This window comes from Portunus trituberculatus, chromosome 15 (genome assembly GCF_017591435.1).
Source record: "Portunus trituberculatus isolate SZX2019 chromosome 15, ASM1759143v1, whole genome shotgun sequence".
NCBI lineage: Eukaryota > Metazoa > Arthropoda > Malacostraca > Decapoda > Portunidae > Portunus > Portunus trituberculatus.
In genome coordinates, this window is record NC_059269.1 from 12,814,322 (window position 1) to 12,839,829 (window position 25,508).

Sequence of the window (25,508 nt, forward strand, 5' to 3'; positions counted from 1 at the left end):
TAACATGTACTTACACGTTTTGAGATAGTGAGCAGTCTCCTCTCCCGGATTTCCCTGCCCCCCCCCCTTTTTTTTTTGAGTGGTCAGTTTCTTGAACGTGTCTTAGGAAATAATGGATAAGTAGATGAATTGAGAAATCAATGATGAACTTAATTCACTCATAGCACGTGTTAGCGAATGGAAGGCGCATGTGGTTTCCTTCATGGATAGCCCTAATGAATACATTCTGACTGCACCACTGCACCCATCAATAATCTGCTCTGAAAGGAATACTAATCATAATCTTTAGCACGATATTGAGATTTATTTCTTAGTATCGGTATAAAACTAGTATTTCAAACATATTACATACATCTTGAATAAAAGTATGTACTTGCTAAGTTCATGTAACATTACAATTTTGCATCCCGCCTTTAGGATAGATGAATCCACTGAATAATCTTGCTAAATTGGTGTACCTTATCAATTCAACACATTAAATGATACATCATTGCTATCTACTATCAATTCTATCTTGACTAAATGCATATATTTTGTTAATGATACCTGTATTCAAAAATAAATGTTTGCATATAAGAAAACCTGATTGTGTAGTACATAAAAATGTCTCATTCTTTATACTCAAAAGGAAAACAGTGCTATAAAATTTGTCTCGTTTCTTCAGCAGGGTAGACCATGAGATACACATGACAATGGTCCATTAGTTAAGCTCTGTATGCTCCATTATGTGTCATTTATGTAACATCAAATCACAGCATATTGCTACATTATTCAGTAATGGACACCACTAACTGCCGTTTGATTATTGTGTGGATGATGTGATGGCCAACTGCTAGTGATATCTATAGCAAATAAAAGAATCAAAAGAATATGAAATATGAAAGCAATGTGTAATTGATGACAATGCAACAAAATCTAATACACATTTTTGGGGGGGTTAAAGTGAGTGAAACTATGATATAGATTGTTATGAGTAGAACTCACTTATATATCTAGTGCATGAGTATTAATATAATAGACAAAATAGATTGTATCTGATATCTGCCATAGACAGTCTACATAATCAAATGTCACAATCAAGATTGAAGTCAAGGAGTGTGTGGACATTAGTGACAGTGTGGTGCTTGTTTATAATGAAACTGATGCTGGATAAAAATAAAGGTATCTGATATTATTCACGTTTATGGTTTCCAACATATGGCATGTCATTAAAGAAAAACTTGTGGAGTATGGAATTATGCCAGTAGGACTGTCATGCTGTAATGCTGAAGTTTATATATATATATATATATATATATATATATATATATATATATATATATATATATATATATATATATATATATATATATATATATATATATGCAGGTGATGATTAAATAGCACAGGTTGTACAAACACAAGAATGTTTCTCAAAGAATTTCTAACAAACATGGACATGTTCATTTCCTTCACACTGCATCTCTGTCAATGGTTACTCCTAACATTACAAATCTATCTTTCATATTTCTTCAAGAGAAATTAAGTTACTTGATATCTAGACTAGTTAGCCAAGTTTTAATCTTTAACTTTTCTTCATTTTAGTGTTGAAAATAACACTATTTTTGTAAGAATTATAATTATAACATGATAATGACAATGATGATAATAATAATAATAATAATAATAATAATAATAATAATAATAATGAGTTACCATAGCTCAATATATTGCTTATCTACCATTTGTGTGGCATACACAATGATGGGTGTTTTGAAACACACACACACACACATGGAGAGGGATGCTAACCAGCCACTCCAGTTGAACTGTGAGGTGACAACTCCATCTGTTATTACTTACTACTGAACAATCAGTTTCAACAACAAAATTCAATCCAAACACTATCTATGCCTGCCCATGGAATTAAATACTGGGCCTTATACCTGTCAATTTGTAATAATAATGGTAATAATGACAACAATGGAATCATTGATAATAATGATAATAATAATAATAATAATAATAATAATAATAATAATAATAATAATAATGAAAACAATAATGATAATTATAATAACAACAACAATAAAGATAAACATCTGTAGCATCATTACAATAGTAATAATGATTAAATTACAATTAAAACAGCAATAGGTACAATTACTATTCACACTGACTGATAATTCAGTTTAACAAAGCAAAATTACAATAAAATTCTGCTTGACTATGGATTTTTCCTTTCTTAATCCACAGACATGACCACTGATCAATAATCACACATCTATATCACTTGCTAATTATTTGGTTTCATCATTCATAATTCTATCACAATCTTATTCCCAACAAATACAAATAACCTCCTCACTTATACTCATAATATATTCTTGATCCACAAACACTAAGCTCCTTTCTAAACTATTCCTTATCAACTATGATGACATCTTTTCATATTTGATATAACATCTCTTTATCCTTCCACATCACATGATTCCTTTAAATCTCAACCATATATAAATAAGGAGGGTGTTTCATTATGACAACTTTATGTATAGTTGTTACACCACAATGCATGGCAATTAATACCATTACAAATAAAAGTAAAATTTATCTCTTTCAAATGACACATCACGGCTTTTGAATTTTGGTCATGCCTCTTCTTGAAAGCTATGAGACATCCTCTTTAAAATAAAAATGGTTTTCCATTACTTGTATATGGTATAAAATCACACTTTCAACACTTACCTACTATTTCATAATACATTCATACTGTGTACTGCAATTTTATATAGAGTCTGCATCAGTGGCAGAGTAGTCATGGAGAGGCATGTGTCTATCCTAATTTGCATCCTACTAAAGTCAAGTTTGCCTTTTACTAAGAGTCACAACCCATCATGAATGCTGCAGCACCTAAATGGTACTACCTCATGATAACCTTCTCCCTCACCATTAAGACTCTCTGTGCCACTGGTGCACACATCATATAGGTCATGAAGGTCTCATGACTATGTGTCTAAAAATGGCCAAAACCACACTTATTTGTAAATCTGAAGACATGGTAACTTTGTACATACAAAAATAGTTGATCTTGTCAGTGCATTACTGAAAACAGAAGGGAATTTATGCAATATCAATTATCCTTCCTTCTAGGTATAATAATAATAATAATAATAAAAAATAATTGAGAATAATGAAAAGACATACAGAAGAATTAATAAATTTGGGATTCTAAAACAAATTTTGGAGCATAACAATAAGTTGCACCATCTTTATGTTTATAGTTCTTTCCTTCTTTGGTGTTTCCCTAGACATGACTGATGGTAGCAAGGGAACTCCAAGAACCATATGAACTAGAAACCTATGCAATAAAGGAACAAATTCTAAGCACATTGCTTAAGAATAAATAGACAAAGATGGATACAGATAAATACATGGAGAGCTGTTCAGGTATAATAGAAATAAATATACAAATATGTAGCTGTGTTTATGGCCAGATAGAGAGAAAATATAGGAACTCTCAATCAATCATGTTTGGGCTTGGGTCCTGATACATTGGGTGTTTACCTTCCTCTGAATAAGTAGTACAATAAAAAAATGTGTCATTATTAATTATAAAAAATGCATGACAGATCTGTGGTAGGTATAAAACAACTTCTACAGAAACTGAAGAAGTAACTAAGGTAGATCAGACCATTTGTGGCTATCAGTGGTAGCAGCAAAGGACCTTGAGCCTCCATGTGGTTTCTCAGTATCTTTCTCAGTTGCTTTGAGAGCTTCCCAGCCTCCCATTCCACTAGACTACTAATTCATCCAGTGTATGACACTGAAATTTGTATGAAATTCTATTCATTTCATTAGTTAAAGTCACCAAACATATGTTCATAAAGTTGCTGCATTCAAAAAGGACAGAATAACAAATAAAGGGTCTCATACCAAATTAATCATGTTAAAACCGAGATGCAATCTTCCAACTACTGAAATTCAATTGATCTTTATGACTATCCCTACTTTAATGTCTTCTATACAATGACTACGAATCTTTTATTAAAGCATAATTCTTAAAATATATGTCTTATAATATACAGAGATTAAGATTTAAAAAACAATAAATCAAAGATTTTCAGTGTTCAGTACATCTTATGAAGTCCTTTGGGCAGTCTTGGAGATGCACACAGTATAGCTAAAAAATATACAGATTAAAAGTTCTCTTAATCTAAGGTCAATAAAATTCCCTCTATTGCTCTTATAAAATTAGTTACATGCTTTAAATAATTAGAATAAAATCTTTTTGTTTGTAATTAGTTAAATTACCATCACGTAATCACATTTGTTTAATACACACTCATGCTAAAGATACACGACCATTAATTAACTTAAAGTCAAATCCCTAAGCTTTCTTTGGTCATAAAATCTGCAAAAGCATTAAAAACAACTACTTGGTTAAATAAATCTACACTTCTGAGTTTAAAATTACATCCTTATCGCTAAAAATCACATATTCCAATTTCAGTGGGAAAACCCTGTGGATGGAATTACAGATTGGTGGTGGTGACAGCAGATATGCCATGAACCATGACTGTTGGTTTGAGGCCATTGGTGATGCTTGTAAGGAGCCTCAGGTAGTCCACATGCAGAGCTGGGTTTGCAGGAGGGCAGGGAAGATGAAGGAAAGTTACAGCTGTGTCTACGCTTTGCCCAGATATCAACCCATTAACTCCATTGATGTATTCTTCATTGAGTCGAGACAGGTAATTCAAGTTAGCTTCTGCCTCTGCATCTGAGTGCCCACCATCTACATCCTGGATAAGAAAAAATAATATGTATCACTTATGTGTACAATGTGCATATGCATACATGTGTACATGCAGATACATAGTATATATATATAAAAAATCTGCAATTCATATAGAGTTTCAGTAATTTACACAGTACCTTATGCAGGTGTGTGGTGACATGATCCCATGGAACAGAAACAATAGTGGCATTGATCCGTAACTCTTGCAACATTTTCTTCACTTGAGTCTTTTGGGCTTCTGGATCAGCATCTCGAGATGACACACACAGAAACACTCGCAGCATTGTTTTCTTTCTCCATGACGACACCTGAGTAAAATACATTTAACCAATAAGTAATTTTACATGACGTTTTCTGTTGTTTTCTCTAATTTAATCACACTTTTCAATTACACAAAAAGTTTCTTTGGTTTTTAAGTACTTAATAAACCCAAACAAATCTAGAATAAGATGTAGGGTCAGAAAAAAATATTACCATGTTAAGAATAGTTGCAAGCTGCATCAGGAATAAGGATGTTGTTCCAAATATGTTGGAATCATCAGGATTGAGGAAGTCAACTGGCCAAACATCAATGAAATACTTTTGTTTGTTTCCTTTCCTGAAAGTCAAACATATTAATCAGTATACAAAAAAAAGTACAAGTTCAAATAGTAACAGTACAGCAGGAAAAAATATCTATATTATATGAACTGGAAAGTGGAAGATGATTGGACAAAATCATGCTCTGATTTCCCATATGAAATAGGATATTAATGAATATACTCTGGTCTAATGATTGCAGTAGATGCATGATAAGAAATAGTCACATCATGGATGGGCAAGGAAAAAACAATGTATTCTGTTAGGCATTGGTGTTAATGTGTGTGGCTAGCTGTGGTGTGCCTATATGTACTCATAAGTTGAAATACATAGAGCCACAAGATTTTCCCTTTCCACTGTGAGCTAATAGGGCTAAATGTGTGAATGATGTCACATTGATGTGTGTATTTACCTAGTTGTATATTACAGGGTTTGAGCAAGGCTCATAGTGACCTGTCTCCATATCAACTTTTGTTCAACTTTTCCTTAAACTTGTGCACACTTTCTGCTGCTACGATCTCTTCACTCAATCCCTTCCAGATGTCCACCGTCATATGTAGAAAACTAAATTTTTTAATGTGTGTGTGTGTGTGTATGTGTGTGTGTGTGTGCAGTGTGTGTGTGTGTGAGCTCTAGGTGAACAGGGGCTACGTGAGGAGACACACCCAAATATCTCCACCCGGCCGGGAATCGAACTGTCCTCTGGCTTGTGCATTAACCACTGAGCTGTGACAACCACTGAGTGTGTGTGTGTGTGTGTGTGTGTGTGTGTGTGTGTGTGTGTGTGAGAGAGAGAGAGAGAGAGAGAGAGAGAGAGAGAGAGAGAGAGAGAGAGAGAGAGAGAGAGAGAGAGAGAGAGAGAGAGAGAGAGAGAGAGAGAGAGAGAGAGAGAGAGAGAGAGAGAGAGAGAGAGAGAGAGAGAGAGAGAATGTGTGTGAGGTGCCTTATCTGGGGCATTTCATGTGGGATTGCCTATTTAGGTATATAGATGGTGTGATTGCTTGTATATTATTCACATGAAGTTCATATTCACAGAGTCTGTATCTCCTACTCTCTGTAAATATTAGGGATACAGAGTAGTACATGAACAAATTATCAAAAAAGATATCATTTGTATTAATAATTCTATGTAAAGAAAATATGCTCTAAATTAGTACCTAAATATTGCAGATTTGTCCATCTGATGGAAATGCCGACAAACACAAACATTTTTCCCCAAGTTGAGAACATCCAATATCATTTTCACATATTCCTCTGTTGTGATACGTGAGCTTGTAGCCGATGCTTGTGTCAGAAGGGATGGAGAAGATGAAACTGGAGAAGTTGCCTGATAGCTGCTAACATTAAATGGAGAAGAATCTCTGAAAAAATAAGACAATACATTACACAATGCAAAAATGCCTGGAAAAGTCAGTAAAATAAACTACAGAATCTGTTGTAATCAGTTCACTATATGTATTGTAAATTATTAGGTGGATAGCAGGATTTGTTACGATCAGTGAATGCATTTACAGATAACAAGCTCAAATGTTCTACATTTTCATTATATTGTAGACTGCATTCTTACTGCTTTGAATCTAAGTGTTTTTGAGTTATAAACCAACTAATTAAATGTTGAGTGTTTTTATGCTGACTTATATCAAATATCTTATCTTGCTTTTTTAAATATATTTGGAGACCAATATGCTACATTAACTTCACTTAAATTCTAAAATGTACATACTTTCTATAATCACTTGGACGAACTATAAACAAACCATACAATGTATCTCTAACACATTATGTACATGTGCATATTTTAAAAATCAACCCCATTTTGCTTTTTGTACAGATCAAGAGAAATCTGTTGTAGTGACAGCATGCAATAAACTAAGAAACCCATTGCAAGAATCAAGTAATCAAGAAGCCGAAAATAATTATTTGATAACAGTAAGCTCCTATGGTAAAGATAATGTGACAGCATGCAATAAACTAATGAATCTACTCACTAATATCATTAGATGCAAGACAAAACATAATGGCAACATACCATAAAGTAATCAAGAGGGTAACGCACGAAAATAATTATTTGATAACTGAAAAGCTGATATCATTATCGCTAAAGCACCCACCTATGGTAAAGATAATGTGTATTTCGACCTTTTGCAATACAATAGTACTATCTCTAAACTCTACCCACATGAAAGCTGTATAAAAATATGTATACCTATACTATGTCAATCATACCATTTCCCACAATAATCAAGATTAGCAGTCACTTCTTATCCTCTAAATATAAAAAGGGACAACACACTCCATGAATAAACCGAATCAAATATATATATACAATAAAACATATAATAGGTAATCTGCAAAACAGTATTTAAGGTTAAGGTTTACCCAAGCTGCGCATTCTCTTCAGTTTCTGCAGCAATAGAGCCATAAGAAAATGACGTTGATATCTCGTATCTATTGAACAAAAGAATGTCACAAAATGTTACAATTGAAATAATGAATAATTCATATCATAAAAACTGAATATTTGAAAGTACCATATTTTTTGGCATAAAAAGTGCACTTTCTTTTATACCACAAAGTATGGTACTTTTAAATACTTAATAGTCTGGAATTATTAAATAGGTGATACAGCTCAAAATTTTCAATTAAGCAAAAATAATTGCTCAGTTACAAAACAATTTAATAGAACTAATTAATTAAAGTTTTGTGGATCTGTACATTAAATATTGTCATATTAATAGTCATTTAAAAAAAACAGTATGTAACAGTACCTTGTGAAAAAGTCTTGGGATGGAGTGTTGTCCTTAAATCCTAGCAAGATAGTGTTGGGCTTCATGGCTCCAAGACCAGACACTCGGGCCAGGTGGTGCAGACCATCCCGTACCGTGGGGGCTACAGTCACCTCCACAAAGGCTTTTACCTGAAAATTTACCCAAAAATAACAAATAAAAAAAAACTGTATCCAAAAAGGGTACATCATGTCAATACTTTTCAAACAACTTAGATAAATCTAGTATAAGACATTTCCAAAAATTCATATGTCAAGCTGAAATTCATGACTAAGAGATCTAGCACCTTCAAATGATCTACAAGAGCCATCCACTTCGGGTAGTCCTGTGCAGCCGGATCTTTGGAGTCATCGTCAAAGGTTCCAACCTGAAAGTTTAATCAGAATAATGATAGTACAATACATGTGACAACAGACAATTCAGGTAAAAGCCAACATTTTACAAAATTTAAGCTGCTACCGATTAGCTTTAACTGGACAAACCATTATATAAATAACTTCTTTTCTTCTATACTTATCCAGTACTGAAAAATGACACATACAGTAAAATTAAAGCACATTCACTCAGATTGATAGTAAGGTATATGCTGTGGAGAAAGTGAAAGAACACGGTGAGAAAGAGATGGGATTAGAGTATGTATGTAGTGTAAGGACAAAATCAAATGAAAACCTGTTATGGTGATCTCCTAAAGATCAAAGGAATGGGTATTAGAATCTTATGATCATATAAATGTTACTTACCTTGACATGGCCCAATACATAGAGACCAGATTTTTTAAGGTCATTTGTGAAGTCAATAAGAGGACAAGCTGATCGAGGATTATTCACCAACAGCAACATCTGTGGCCGCCAAAACTTGACATGGTCTTTTCTTGAATCCAGCAGTAACAGATATTTTCGAACCTGAAATACAACTTGGTATTTTAGAATATATGCCTTCTTTTACCAGCATGGGTGGCATTATTTTTCTTTTAAAGACGTAAAGCTTCTAATAGTACATCAATTTCACAACACATCCCTGTTTCATCAGTATATTTTGTAGAATGGCTTCCAATGCTATCAAAAGCTTTGTCCAAACAATATTTGATATAACAGCAATTCTAAATATAAAATTATCTTCAAAATCTATTAGCAATGATGTCTGTACATTAATGCACATTGTAGTATAATAGTGACTGTGGTCAACCCAGTGGGCAGTACGATACAACATTCTCGTGTCTAAACTTGCCAGAAGTTAATTACTAACCATACTGAAGATCAGATGGAAGATAGCAGACAGGTAATTCAGAATTATTCCTTCAAAGACAAGATTTAAAAGCCTTAGAAAGAGGGAAAATCAAAGCTATATATCACTACTTTGCATATTGAAACAATATCTTCTAAGGAACAGATTGAATGTAGACAAACTTCTGAGACAGAAAAATGGACGTTGATAGATAAAGGTGGAAAAATCTAACCAGGCAAAGTGTGAGAAGTAAAGCATAATTACAGAGAATACTAAGAAGGACTCCATCAGAACCATAAGACTTCCGGAGATCAAGGGTATGGAGAAAATACAAAATGTCATTACAATCAATTTCAACAATAAGCATGACCTAATTAGAAGACAGAAATGAAGAAAGAAGCCAAAGATCATCCACTATTGCATTTTTAACAAATGTGCAAGATGTTTAGCTTTTAATAAGAGAAGAATTAATTATGATACCATCTCAAATAAACAAGAAACAAAAATCAAAAGAATCCTCATGAGATATTTTTGACAAGATGACAAACTACAGCAAGAATCAGATCTGGTAAGATTTTTATATTGTTTATTGATGGATGAGTTTTTTGTAAATTACTGAAAATATTTGACATAATTCCAGGTAAAAATACACTGGGCATGAATTTCACATGAAAGGCTGGAGTATTGCGTGTGAGCTGCCTCTCTATCTTGGACAGCATCAGAGCAGGTTGAGATGAACCAAGGCTTTAGGATGAGTGTGTGGAATGTACGCCTCCATGCCAGAGACACCTTCTTTTTTTAAGAAGTGCATCAAGAGATAGTTTCTGACATGGAAGCAATACGCATTCCAAGAAAAGTCAGATTAGTACCTCCTCAGGTCTTCCCACTTAGCAGAGGTGTAATGCCAGAAGCACCTCCACTTTGGTGGGTCCAGAGGTGGCACCGGAGCAATAAGACAGGATACAGAAATAAGATAATGATCAGAGGAGTCCAACGGAGAGAACATATAAAAGGAATAAGATGAAGGGTTGGAGACCAACCTCTCCAAAAATGTTTGGATGTATTGTAACTACCAATAGCCTTCCCTTACATCTATATAACCACATTTTCCAGAAGTATTTCCTCAGAGTATCAAACCTAATAACTTTGTAATAACATCTAGCCTTGATCTACAATCTTCATACATCAAGTGCTATTCTTGAGATTAAGTACTGACACAGTTATTTACCTGGTGGAATATAAGAGCCTGAGAGATAGATCCCCACTGATGCTCCTCTGAGGGTGAGCGGAGGTGGAGAATAATGATCAACACCAGCAGTAGGATAATGCAGATGGCTGCAACTGAAGGACTGATGACAAACATCATGGCACCATTGCCAATCATCCCCAGAACAGATGTCCACCAAGAGAAGTAGTGAAATGTTGGCCTGGATCAAAAGACGAAAGATTAGCCATTGTCTTTAACAAACAATAATGTTTGTAATTTATATAATTACTTGCTTATAGAGAGGTTTATGATCTTAAGTTTTTGGTCTAAGTGAAAGAGTAATGATAGTACTAGTCTTCAGCAATCTATTACTTACTGTGCATTAGTCCGCAATCTGTGAACTGTGAATAAAGTTTAGCTAAGAGCTGAACAAAATTGTATTTGAACAATGGGTATCCAGTTCATGATAAGTATTTCCCAACATCACTCCGTTGAACTAACCTAAAGTTTGGAGCACTGGCCCATTCCAGTCCAAGACAAGCCAGATTGGTGCCCAAATATGACAGAAGAAAGAAGATGGAAGTAAATTCTGCAATCTGATTCAATCCTCCAATAAGCAAAACACATTCAACCATTATGGCAGACACAATCACTGCTCCAATTGGATTACTTCCAATAGATATAAGTCCAATAAAATGGGTGAGCCTTCCTGTAAAAATAAAAGAATAATCATAAGTAACAAAAATTACTGAAAAGCATATAAAATTATGAATACCTATACTCTTGAAGACATCTTTTACTACAGTTCTCTGCCATATGGTCATGAATCAAGATATCTATACTTTATTGTTCTTTTAAGAATGACATAATTCACAAATATTTAAGGATACATTTTGCAAAACCATCCACCAATTAATAAAGCAGTTGTGTGTGTGTGTGTGTGTGTGTGTGTGTGTGTGTGTGTGTGTGTGTGTGTGTGTGTGTGTGTGTATTCACCTAGTTGTAATTTTACAGGGCCTGGGTATCATACTCGTGTGGCCCTGTCTCCATATCTACACACATCCAACCTTCCTTTAAAACTATGCACACTCCTCGCTGACACCACCTCCTCACTTAAACTATTCCACACCTCCACACATCTTTGTGGGAAACTATATTTCTTCACATCCTTCAAGCATATTCCCTTGGCTATCTTTTTACTATGCGATCTCGTAGTTCTATTTAAATTTTCCTCTCTCAACATCATTTGCTCATTATCCACTTCATCCAGTCCGTTCAACAGTTTATAAACCTGTATTAAATCTCCTCTTTCTCTTCTTTGTTCCAAGGTAAGCAAATTCATTTCTTTTAATCTCTCCTCATAGGTCATTTCTGCCAATTCCGGAACCATTTTGTTGCCATTCTCTGCAATCTCTCCAACTTCCTTATATGCTTCTTTTTATAAGGGGACCAAACCACCCAGCATATTCCAATCTTGGTCTAATTACCATACTAATTAATTTCTTCATCATATCTTTATCCATATAATGAAAGGCTAATCCAATATTTCTAATCAAATTATATGTTTCTCCAAACATCTTGTCAATATGAGCCTCAAACTGCCCATGGTCTTGTATTATCACTCCCAAATCCTTTTCCTTTTCCACCTTTTTCAACACTACTCCTTCACCCATCTTATATGACCCTCTTGGCCGTCTTCCACTCTTCCCCATCTCCATCACATGACTTTTGCTTAGATTAAATTCCATCTCCCACCTCTTGCTCCACTCCCAAATCCTATCCAGATCTGCCTGTAAAATTTCACAATCTTTTTCACTCTTCACTCACCTACACAACTTCGCATCATGTATGTGTGTGTGTGTGTGTGTGTGTGTGTGTGTGTGTGTGTGTGTGTGTGTGTGTGTGTGTGTGTGTGTGTGTGTGTGTGTGTGTGTGTGTGTGTGTGTGTGTGTGGTTATCATTTCCTTAATATACAAAGTTGGGAAAAGAGAAATGTTACCTTACCATATATATTGTCTTTTACCAAAGCTTCCAGGACTCTTGAGGATCCAATAATATTACTCAAGCTGGCACTTAATGTTGCTGTTATAATACCTGAAACAAAATACAATACCTTTCAAGAACTTACAAATTTTCATTATTCTGCTTTCTATTACATGTCAATATTTTTGTTCCAAAGATGGCAAGTTGTATGAAAAATTGCCATTCATTAACTACCATACCTATTCTGCTTACATGACAATTGTAAAGGTAACATATATTAAAATGCAAACTTTCAAAACTTACCAATAGTAATAAAAGGTCTCCATAAACTGATTCCCATCATAAATATGTAGTTATTTGTCAAGAGGAATCTCTCTGTTGTAGCAGCCGTCAGAACAAATAAAAGCAGATATGTGGCAAAAGTAAAGAGAACAGCTATGAGAGTTCCCCTTGGAATGCTTCTCCCTGGATCCTTCATTTCACCTGAAAGAAACATGACACAGATGGAAGTCATAAACATTCTCCCAGATCAACCCAACAAATAAAATTAAAGTAATTGCTAGTCATGCAAACAAAGACTAAGGTTGACAATGCTTGGCTAAACTTTTTTGATGGAGTTGTGGATGATCACAATCAATTACTCACAATAAGAATCACTACACACACAAAAGATCATCTCACCAGACATGTTGGCTCCAGCCATGATGCCCGTGACGCCGCTGAATAAAACTCCGAAGGTCATGGCAAAATTCACTGTTATGCAAGTGGAATAGTCTTCATCATCATCACAGTTGGTGTAATCATGAGAATAATTGATGTATAAATTATTCTTTAAAGTTCTGGCTGAGAAACCAGTGTATGTGCCATTCAGAGGATTGGTGTCATTCACTATGGGATTTGAAGATGGAATAGGAACCTGAATGCAGAGAAAAATTTCTGTATTACACAATATTATTACAATCTCTGCATATCTACACATAAGCTTTGTACCTTTCTGTGGAGAAAAACATATATCAGACACAAAAATTATTATTATTTCGACTTTTGTTTCTTATCAGATAATACACAAAGAAGTAACTAATCAAACAAAATATAGAGAAATGGACTTACTGATATTGCATCATGTTCAACCAAGTAACTGAGAATGACTGAACCGGTGCAGATAAGGACGACAGCATAAATTAAAACAGTAAGCTTGGCAAACAATCCAGCTCCAACAAGGCACACCAACATGTTGAGGACATTCACTGCTGATCCGTAGCCAAACTGATACCACTTCCCATCCAGCAGAAATTGTGCTAAGCTCCCTGCAAAGACAAGTGTGAGAAAAAATTATAACTTTCAGTAATAGAAAAGCCATGATAAAATTACACAAAATTTTTAATAATATACAAAAATACCTAACATAGCCAAACTGATACCACTTCCCATCCAGCAGGAATTGTGTTATGCTTCCTGCAATGGCAAGTGTGAAAAAATCATAACTTCCAGTGATAGAAAAGCCATTATAAAATTACACAAAATTTTTAATAGTAATATAAAAAAAATACCTAGCTCACATATGGAATCTTTGGCACAGTTAAGACTTACCACTTTCACCAAAATTATCCACCAAGCCTTCAACACACCCAGTGGTATACAGGGCACTGCTAAACACATTCGCAAAGAAGAACAATATTCCAATAGCTCCTCCAAATTCTGGTCCAAGGGTTCGGCTGATCATATCTGTAACTTGTTAAGGAAGTTTGCTTTCTATCACTGCACTGTGCATCTTTAAAAAGTCTTGGTTAAATGCTGCAATCTAAAAATCATAAAAAAATAAATCATGCATATATCAAACTTCCACAGAAATCTTATAAGTAATTTTGTGGTTAATTATCCAAGGCAACTAAGAGCAGAATCTCCACTTTCCAACTGACATAATGCTTTACTTTTGTGTGGATTCATACATCTCTCTCTCTCTCTCTCTCTCTCTCTCTCTCTCTCTCTCTCTCTCTCTCTCTAGTGCCTACAGTTTCTCAAGCCTTTATTCCATTTAACATTTCAATCTTGATATTCCTTATGTTTTCAAGTCAACTTCATTCACAAAGTCAATTACTACTTTATGCACTGCCTTATATCTTTTTAGTCTCTCTTTAATGAAATGTGAAGGTAATCTGGAAGATGGGAGTGCAATGAAGAGTAATAAAGGATACAATATGCTCCTCCTCCCTCCACAGCACCATTGGTAGAGATGGCACAAATAGAGAGGATGGTGAAGAGCAATATTGCGTAGGCGAGGGTCAAGGAGCCACATGCCACCAACAATCCCAAGTTCCCCACAATGAAACCTGAAAATCATTAAACAACAAATAGAGTACATGAAAGAAATTAATAAGGTAATATACAAAACTATACATCCTCTAGATTTATGTGGATGCAAAATTACAAAATAATATAGGAAAGGTGTAGCTTTAACACGAATCATCTCAACTACACAATATAGAATTCCACAATGTACATAATGCTAATAAAAAGGTAACGTCTAGTACTTACCCACACGCAAGAAGAGGAGAGAACTGAACTGGGAGAGACATACAGGAGCGAACACGCCGCCAAATGTCCCAAGAGTACGCTTTGGATTTGACCCTTCAGATCCATTACTTGAGATGTCACGACCACTTAGACTCCGGAAAAGTCTTCTTTGAGATAAGAGTGGTGCTTTCTCCTGCAAGATTGTATCAGTCACATTATACAGTCATCGACTCCAGTAATTGGAGACAGAAACATAATGTGGACAAGTAGGAAATACTGACAAAAGTAAGAAGAAATTTGTAGATGATGAAGTTGCAGAGAGAGAGAGAGAGAGAGAGAGAGAGAGAGAGAGAGAGAGAGAATAAGAGAGGAATAGGGAAACCATTATTGTGCCTCTGCCATGTCGACTGCTAATATAACTCAATATCAGAGATTGGTGTCACGTTATGCTATGCTGCCGAGGGAACAGAACCAGAAATAGACTTGAGGTGTTTGTATACTCTGGAAGAACCAATAAAATCCTCCGTTACCCTTTGGACGGAGAGTAACAAAGCCTGTATCTACTTTCAAACTCCGTGATAAGATAATTAGAGTGAATAGAATGACCTTGGAAGGATGATTCATTGACTTACCACCTGGAAAATGAGTTACGTAATAAGATTATGGATGCCACGTTTACACTATTAACATGTATAAGATTGGCATTTGCACACCATGATGAGTAAATGGTGACAGACAATAGTACGCCTTGACTGGGAGGAGAGGAGAAAGTGGATAACAGATATCAGTGTAAAAAGTAATGATAGACATGCAAAAATTTGACAAAAGAACGTTAGTTTGTGAAAGATAAGGCACAAGTAGCTATGATAAGCTGCAGAAATGCTTGAAGGGCACAATACATTCGTTTTCTTTCCTCTATCACTGTATTGATATGGGAAATTTCAGGTTAAGGACAAGACTGAAAAAAAATCATAAATATAAGAAAGAGATCATAATGAATTTGATGTAGACATAAATAGTTATCTGCACCAGCTATCACATCAATGCTTTTGTACACCAGCTCGTCCTACAAAGATAAACCTGCATGTAACTTTCTACGCAGATAACAAATAAAATGAGTCATAAGTGAAACGCCTAATCATTTTTAAAAATAGACTGTGAAGACTTCCTCTCTCACAAATTTGAGCAGTGATCGTCTCCTATCATTTCAAGGACTAGTGATGGTAGACCTTATGAAGCCTAGCAAGTTAATGCATACTTAAGTCAAGCTAACATCAAGTGCAAAAATAGGGACGAGGAAACCATTCCATCCGTGCACATATACACCGAGTTGACGCCCCACCGCATTAAGATCCTGCGTTTGTCACTGAAGCAACTACAGCTGTACGTTTTCTTTTTCAGCCTCTCGGTTTCCATCGCGCCTTTGTCAGAGAGAGAGAGAGAGAGAGAGAGAGAGAGAGAGAGAGAGAGTAAAGAGGGAGCGAGTGAGGTTGCGCATACTTACACATCACACAACTTCTCTCCAATAATATATTCATGCATCTCTCTCTCTCTCTCTCTCTCTCTCTCTCTCTGACAAAGCCATGATGGAAACCGTGACATTGTGATCTTTACCCAGAACACAGCAATTTCTGTCTTCAAGGTCATGTTCATGCGCGCCACTGACACAACCCGCTTTGTTACTGTGCATAGGATGGACCTGACTCTCCACATACCGCAGCCATACTACAAAAAAAACTAACTCACGCAGGCCGGGTTACATCGCTAAAAAAATATTAATTAGATTCTCTCTCTCACACACACACACACATGTGGCTGCCTGTGAGTCTTCATACCGAAAATAACCAGTGATTTCGAGTCCAGAATAGAGATAACTAGTGAAATATTACAGTAGATACATATAAAAGTACATTACAGCATCCATAGACAATGTTGGTGTACAGATTCAACAATTTTCAGGTGCTTGCAAAGGAGAAAGACCGCCTCACAGTCTCCGGTCGCTAAAGTTTGTTCAAGGATATCAAAATGAATCAGTAGGTAACGTGCCGCGGAGTGCAACGATACAGATGGCTGCTTGATCTTCCTCAAACCAACTCTGCATAAGATGGACTTCCTGTCGTTCTTTCAACACAAGTTTTCAGATGACAAACTTATTAACCCTGGAAGTGCAGCGGTGTCGTAACATGAGTACTGTAAAATAATCCTTACGATAACCACCACTACAGTAATTGATCTGCTACATTGTTTTTTTTTTTTTTTTTTTGGGGGGGTGCATGGATTCATCATCGACAGTTTGTTTTGCTATAACAAAACTGTACGTTAAATTTGTGTGGAAGGAACCCGTTCCAAAGGAATGATCGTCCTATAAAAGAAACACTCCCGGACCCTGAGTAACGGTGCGGCGCTCGGTCTCAAACCAGTGTCTAGGCCTGGGGAAGGCGTATCTCTCTCTCTCTCTCTCTCTCTCTGATGCTGGATCATGAGATGCTTCGTTGTCGGGGGAGTTTTGTAATGTCTGATCCTAATCCGACTGTATATCAACATGTTTTCATCCCATCTTTTCACACGTAGTTTGCTGTTTTAACGTGCGATCACGTAGTTGTGGTGCCACGAAATATGGCATTCTCTAACTCAATGGTTTCATAATGAAATAATTGCAGCCACTTGTGGAACTCGTCCATAATTCTAATTTTATCTTATTACACTTAACCATTATTATTTTTATTAGCATTATTATTATACGTCCATTTTTTTTTATTCAAGCAAAGCAATGCCGTGAGTGTGTATTCATTTTAAATCACATACAGTGCATACATAAACAAAACTAGCACTAAACTTTTTTGCGTCCACAGGAAGTGAGCCATTACTGTGCTCACTTTGGCGTGTCGGATACACACACTCATGCACACAGGCGCGGGGTGAGGTGGAGACTCACTCACGGCCTTGGCCGAGAGAGAGAGAGAGAGAGAGAGAGAGAGAGAGAGAGAGAGAGGGGGAGGGAGACTGACGAGCTGCTAGAGAGAGAGAGAGAGAGAGAGAGAGAGAGAGAGAGAGAGAGAGAGAGTGGGGGGGAGGGAGACTGACGAGCTGCTATCTGTTTCCGGTTGTGGGGAGATACCTCTCTACATACTGCTTGCTCTTCCCAACAACTTGTCCATAGAAAACTTTCAGTTAATTTTAGCCATCAATAAACTATAGAAAAGAATAATCTTCCACTGATGACAGGCTACCTATATTTCAGTTTTTAAATGTAAATAAATCTGTTCATTTCGTCTCGTAGGGTTAAACTGCCAGCACTCTTTATTTGAACCAGTGCTCTCTGCTTCTCTACCTCTTACTCTTGAAAGCAGACGCAGAACTTCCCTCCTGTTCTATATAGGCTCATATTTTCAAACACATCTGTGCTTCCCCTCCACTATTTCAAAAGGGTTTATTTAAATTTACAATTTTTTTTTCTTTTGCCCCGAGTAAGATGACGCGTTTCCATATTCATTCTGCTTACTATTTGGTGATTTTATACAGCTTCAGAAACTTATATTGGGGTTAAAATACTGAAGACCGTGGCCATTAATCTTTTGACCTCCATAGATCATTCCTAGCGTCAATAAAATGGTCTAATCGCACACAAATCTCAAGGTAGAAATGTGTCCCAGTATTGAAGAGGTTAAGGTGTTTTTACAGTTCTCGAGGCAGATTAACAAGATTTCTACATTATGAACTGGAGAAACATTCTTCAAAACACCGCCAGTCATCTCAGTGGCCTTTGAAAATAGTCGCGGTGAGAGAGCAAAGCGTTTCTGAACCTACGAGTATAATAAGTCACACCTTCAAGCCTATAGCATGTGACACGCACGCATGGAGTATAGTGATCTATGCGAACTGTGAATTACCTACGCCACCACAGATCACAGAGAGGCGTGCACCCGACATGTGATACGCCCTTCTGCACAACAAGGGCACAACCGCCAGTTAAGTGACGATAATGTTTCATATTTCTCGCCCTAAATACCAATATCTCTGTACATCTGAACGACTAAAATGCCGCCACGTTTCTCTAATTTTGCGTGGTTGGCAGCATATGTGCTAAAATAGATGTTTCCTTCTCACTTGTCTCATTATTTTCGTATTTATTTGATTACATTATATTTTATTTCTCTTCCTTATGCACACTTGTATTCTTTCTATCCAGTTCATATTATCGAATGGATTAAATAGCCACTGAGTGAAGGAAGGTGAGAAGGAGCGAGCGATATGATCCGAGTGACTGAGCAAGGAATGTAATAACTAATTAAGCGAATAAATAATACATCTTCATTCTGATTACATTTGATTTCTTTCTCACAATAGCATTCTTTTTGTCCAGTTCATGTTTTTCAACTCTTCTCTTCTTACAAGTCACGAAAAAAAATCATTTTTTTTCTTTCTCTAAATGCTATACAAATCATTCCTAAAAATCACGTTCAAGAAACGACTTTAATTCTTCCGTTCTTTTTCGTCATGGTACTTTCAGCAGCTTGTGCCAACACATCAGTAGTCTTCTATTTTTGCTTATATTTCAATTATAAACCCAAAATACCAGTTTTAATCCACTAGAGGTCTAATATAATTATGTGTGTGTGTGTGTGTGTGTGTGTGTGTGTGTGTGTGTGTGTGTGTGTGTGTGTGTGTGTGTGTGTGTGTGTGTGTGTTCTGCACGTATAATCGAGGTAATATCAATTATGAGTCATGCACAAAATTACAAGAATAATTTTCAATAATTTATTGAATCAAGGTCGATGAATTTTCAAAAGTGCCGTTTTAGTTGCCATTTCAATTTTGTCTTGCTGGATTAAGATGAGGTGAGTATGAACGCTAAACATTTTGCTTTGTGGTACATATGTATTTTCCATTATGAAGCTAAAGATAAATATACTTTCTTTATAATATTTCAATACAGAAAGGTAATAATGTCATCAGTTTTTATCAATACGACAAATTACTCACTGTTATAATAGATTACATTTCGCATTTCACGCCAGAACGCAAACATACAGTATTCGTGACGGTCAAGGAACACAACGACTTCACAGATGTAGAGCAATGACTGGCAGTGGGATGCGTGACTCTGGAGTGAGTGGCGGGAGGGGCGAGTTATCATTTCCCACGCCTGTCATGAGTCAGTTGGTCACGAAGTTTAAAATACGTCATGAATACAGGTGGTGGTGGCGGGACATTCCAGCTCCTTGTGAGTGAGTCTGCTTGATGTCACCAATACGTAGGATGAAATATATGAAAATAGTTAAATAAATGAATAAAAAATCGTGGCCCGTGAAAGTGATCCTGAGTAAAATATCAAATAGGCAGAAACCTGGTACGTATAAAAAATAAATCTGATTTTGCATGGGCATGGAAACAAAAACGACACGATCATTTAAAAATCACTGGAAAGAAAGCGGATCTCACAAAGAGGAAGTTGAATAGAACAATCTTTAAGAGACGCTAGATATTTCGAAGTTAAATAGAGTTATTGTATATGCCTACTACTTATCCTTTAACTGAAGATTACACAGCATAACGTATCCTTTGAACCTCGACCGTTGTTCCATTTTCTGTCTCATCACTCGTGCGTGGTCTGTTGTATCGCTGACAAAGACGCTGCTGGCATTATACTCTCACGATCTTAATATTTCAAAACGTGGCTATTTCTGGGGGTGCAAGTGTATGTCAAAACCCACCCACTAATCCTCTAAAACACGTAAAACACATCAGCTTTCCATTGGATTAGGTGTCCTTTGCTTTTGTCTATCTTGAAAACTTGCCAAAAATTCTGTAAGGACTATAATTATGAACAAAATGACAGCAGAATTGTTTGCTATATCTCCGAGAATCAAATGTCAAAAAGAGGAACTTACAGTGAAAAGCACGAAAAGAACTTGGTACCGTTTTCCATATCTAAAAGTTCTGATTTTTTTTTTCTTTTCAAAGCTCATCATCTTTGCAAATAAATCTTACGTCATGAAGAGGTCTATTTGTTGAATTTTTGCGGTCTCTTTAGCATCTGAATTGTGAACTGTCCTGCTATCCTATTCCCATGAGATGTAAGGACAGTCTATAATTCTGAACACCAGGAAAATTATGCCCGACCTTTTCCACTATCATTCAAACGTTCGGAGCTCAGTATTCATCAGCATTTCATCAGCTCCTTGTTGTTCATTTGTTAATTCCCACATCAAATGAATGTAACCTCACTCCTCGCTATCGTGTACATCAGGAATAGGAGGAAGATAAACGTGCCTTCATAACACAACTATCATGATTATTACGATAACAGTTTGTCCTCCGATCGACATTCCAAATAGCCCTCGTAAACTGCTGCTCTTCGCTGTTATTCTGAGTGATGCGAAAAACTGTGACAATTCATACCTTACTGTCACCATTTTGAGGCAGAATGTACTCAAACACAACATAAGGCAATATTCCTTCATACATTACGGGAAAAAAAATTTTACTGGTAATTTAATATTTATATACACGCAAAACAAGTGTAGCTACGTAGCAGGGAATACCACCACCTAAATCAATATTCTGCGATACACCCCTGCAAATAAACTCCCACACATGTACATGTACGTGTAGACTTACAGAAACACTCACGAGCCAACATGACTACGCTACGAGTCTACGTCCTGTGCGCCGTGACTCATTCCGGAGTGACCAACAAAGAACTATGGGCTGTGATGTGTCCCATGGTGTGAAACATTAAATTGTCCTTGTTTTGATGTGCAAGGATCATAAATATTGGTAGTAGTAGTAGCAGTAGCAGTGGTAGTGGTAGTAGTAGTAGTAGTGGTGGTGGTGGTGGTGGTGGTGGAGGTGGAGGTGGTGGTAGTAGTAGTAGTAGTAGTAGTAGTAGTAGTAGTAGTAGTATATACTTAGGCCTTACCCAGTTGACTAACACTTCCATTCAAGTCACACATCAGTATTGCAACATTTAGTGGAAAGTTGTGATCTTCATGGCAAATTCAGGCGTAGATGAATGCAACAACAGTTAATAAGCATGCAACTACTTCATTCTCCCCTCAACCCCTCTCTCTCTCTCTCTCTTTTCTAGAACAACTAGTGAATTGTCTTAGCACACCAAGAGTTCTAGAACACCCTTAGAATATTAAAATCTTCCCGTTTTTACATTAACATTCCTCATCCTAAACATGAATGTATATCATAACTGCTGGCTGACTTTCTCCCTCTCGGTAATAGTGAATATCTAAAATCATGTTCACACTAGAATCAGTTCAACCCTCTTTATCCTATCAACTTCTCTTACTGCAAATAAAACACAATAAGAGGATAGACATGCGCACTGAGATGGAATATCACGGGAGTTTCACCGCTAACGCTGAGTAACAGCAAGTGACTCCCTGTTCCTCTCTCTATCAGTGTTATCAGATCAGTAATTACACGGTTTGGTGACGGCATGTGTAGCCGGACGGAGTTCATAGGTCGTATTGAGTTCATAATGTTAGAGATGAAGAGTGGTGCTATATGCATTATAAATATCACATCAACAAATCTCGTCGACTCTCTCTCTCATCATATACCTGTTTGCCCAATGATTGCTTTGACGACTATTTGTCAAGATAGTGTCGCGTAATAGTGTCTAGAATGATTCGACACTTGTCTATCTAATTTTCCTCCACATCAATTATATTATTCATAACTTAATTTTAACGAGATTTTCATTTTGGTGTTTACAGTTACGCAGAGCCTGAGGATACGGTACACTAACGGTATTATCAATGAGTACTTTTCTATATGTGTACAAACGCAAACGCTTAATTCTGAATGTAAGGATAAGTACATGCGTTGAATATAGAATGAGAAGCGTTACACTTAAACATTCATGAGTACTAATCAAGAGCAGATACCACCACAAACATATAAAGATTTGTATTTTATCATATATTCGTCAGACACACATTTGACTGCATCCAATGTTATCAGCTGACTCCAAGGACACCGCTTCAATATAATACTAACTTAACACTATCCTTCCACCCTTTTCCTCCCAGTAACACTCTCCATCCGGTTACGGGAGATACACACCTCGTTCTCTACACCTGACTCCAATGTGATGAACCTGGTACTACTACTCGCCCCTCACGAGATGAATATACCAACCCTAACCTAACCTAACCTAACACTGGCTATGTTTACAAGAGAAATAGGAGAGTGGTGAGGAAACACTATCGCCTCTGTGGTCATTTGGTGTAGAAGCTTTGAGTAACTTGACGTGTGTGTGTGTGTGTGTGTGTGTGTGTGTGTGTGTGTGTGTGTGTGTGTGTGTGTGTGTGTGTGTGTGTGTGTGTGTGTGTGCGCGAGGTTACTGAATACTTAATACAATATATGTGCTGAGTAAATGGAAAGCTTGCATCAAGAGTTTTTTTCTTTTTCTTTCTTTTTCAAGTTGTATATTCTGTTATGTCAGTGTCACTTTTACCCACTTTCTCTCTGCTGCATTAAACCATGGTCACCAGTCCAGTTCCTTTCCTATTCTCTTTCCACATACATTTTCATTAGTTTTAACTGTTTTACTAAGATCACATAGATACCTTTTCAACTCCCTTGGTCCTACAAATCAGACTGTTTGAAATTTTGGTGTCATCATTATTCTAAGAGATCAAGTTTTATTTTCTACCTCCATGTTTGCTTTCCTTCTTCCTGCCCTATTCTCACACACCAAGGTGATGTTACAATGTATTTTCTTTATTGTAGTTATCTCTGCTGCTTCCCTCATTCTTGTATTTTTGCGAACTATATAAATTGAAATAAAAATGTTGATGTGCTCTCTCTCTCTCTCTCTCTCTAGCCATATCCTCATTTTTTTTTCCTTTGTTCTTCTATTCTATGGATCTACAAAACCCATTCATCTTTTCCTCCAAGAATATAACAACTATATTAATGCTCACAATGTTATTTACCTCAATCCCAACACCATTCAATTCATTAAGCAAATTTGAAGGTTCCACTGATTATAACATTTCTATCTGCAAACAGAACAGTAGTGTAGCAGGATATACAAATTTTTCAGACAGTGAAACAGTGACATGACATGTTTTGAAAGTGATACAATGATGTAAAGAGATAAGCTACTAGAGGGAGTGCCCGAGAATCAAACCCTGACAGGATACTCATTATATACTGTACAAGACATCTTAATTGAGCTAGGATGATTGACATGGTCTAAGAAGATCTGACTGGCCTTCACTGTCCTGCTACTGTAATTTCATTTGCCTTCTGTGCTAAGGTGTAAGGATGTGGAGTCACAATACTGACTACTACAGCATGGCCTATACTTAGCATAACATGAGTGATTAACCTAATTTCTAGTTATGAGGTATGGGGCATTGAGTATATATCATGTGCTTTAGTGACTGCACACATCATAAAAAAAACTATGAGGGACAAAGCAAAAGGAGTTACCTCTTTTCTATGGATTTTTTTTATATTGCTTTCAGATATATTCCATTAATATAAACATGTTTGAATATTAACAATCTTGCATGTTGTAATCATCTGGAAAATCAGATATGCAGATTTGACCAGTGGCAGACAAATACTACATTGTATTATTACCTCACAATGCCATGGTCTAGATAATAAGATGAGCCAATCAGTTATCAGTGTTCTAATACCACCACTGTCAGTATTTATCACCACTTCCATAGCAACTACGATATACAAACACATCTATCACCATTTCACACTAGTAACAAAAGTACTGATGAATGTAGACACTACTGCTAGCTACTGGGAACCTAGATTCCCAGAAGAAAGTTTCTCCAAATCGCGGTTAAGCAAACAAAACATTACTGGCCCTGGAATCTGATGGTCACGTATCCACGAATTCTTCACGGCCACATACATTTGACTCATTATTTCACCCTAATAAAACACTTCCAGCTTTCCTAAAACCATACATTAGAGCAGCTATTTCACCTCCTACAGCGAAGTTTAGGCAGTGAGTACCGTACCGAAGTGAATCAACAAACACCCCACCTTTCTGAGTACCCCCGCCTACCAGCCTCTTTGTACTGTACCAGCCTCACCTTTCTGTTCACGCCCACCACAGTCTCTGTGTCTCCACCGCCCCCGAACTCCGCATTGGTGCTATTGATGGATATGCCCTCACTCGCCATGGCTGGAATAGCTGGCTCCTGCAGAAGGCGGCGGTGCGCACACCTCGCACCTCACCACAACACAGCTGATGATGACACACACATAACACGCACACATACACACTCACACAGACGTACGAACAAACGCGCCGCCGCTAGACTCGGTTGCCAAATGGAAGATAAAGTTCTATTATCATAAGATTAAACTGTCATGTAACTTATCGGGTTTCTTTATTATGTGTCTTTTTACATTGTTCCCACTTATATGGAGTTTTATAAAGCAGTAA

The 25,508-nt window shown here is 36.5% G+C and overlaps 1 protein-coding gene across 2 annotated transcripts; it reads right to left on the bottom strand.

The window, feature by feature from the left end:
• Positions 1 to 289: 289 nt before the first annotated feature.
• Positions 290 to 25,337, bottom strand: LOC123504346 (solute carrier family 12 member 9-like). 2 transcript variants are annotated; one of them, XM_045254795.1, is made up of 18 exons: positions 25,153 to 25,337; positions 15,089 to 15,260; positions 14,749 to 14,883; positions 14,144 to 14,278; positions 13,664 to 13,860; positions 13,235 to 13,469; positions 12,857 to 13,036; positions 12,575 to 12,664; positions 11,072 to 11,279; positions 10,592 to 10,790; positions 8,880 to 9,041; positions 8,426 to 8,506; positions 8,122 to 8,270; positions 7,733 to 7,801; positions 6,511 to 6,714; positions 5,249 to 5,372; positions 4,912 to 5,082; positions 290 to 4,778 (listed from the first exon to the last, which is right to left on the bottom strand). In XM_045254795.1, the coding sequence occupies exons 1-18, from the start codon at positions 25,240 to 25,242 to the stop codon at positions 4,512 to 4,514; spliced, it is 2,868 nt and encodes a 955-aa protein (XP_045110730.1). In that variant the 5' UTR covers positions 25,243 to 25,337; the 3' UTR covers positions 290 to 4,511. The 2 variants fall into 2 exon arrangements, with proteins under 2 accessions (XP_045110730.1, XP_045110731.1); XM_045254796.1 differs by lacking the exon at positions 7,733 to 7,801 and having other exon boundaries at positions 25,153 to 25,336.
• Positions 25,338 to 25,508: the final 171 nt, after the last annotated feature.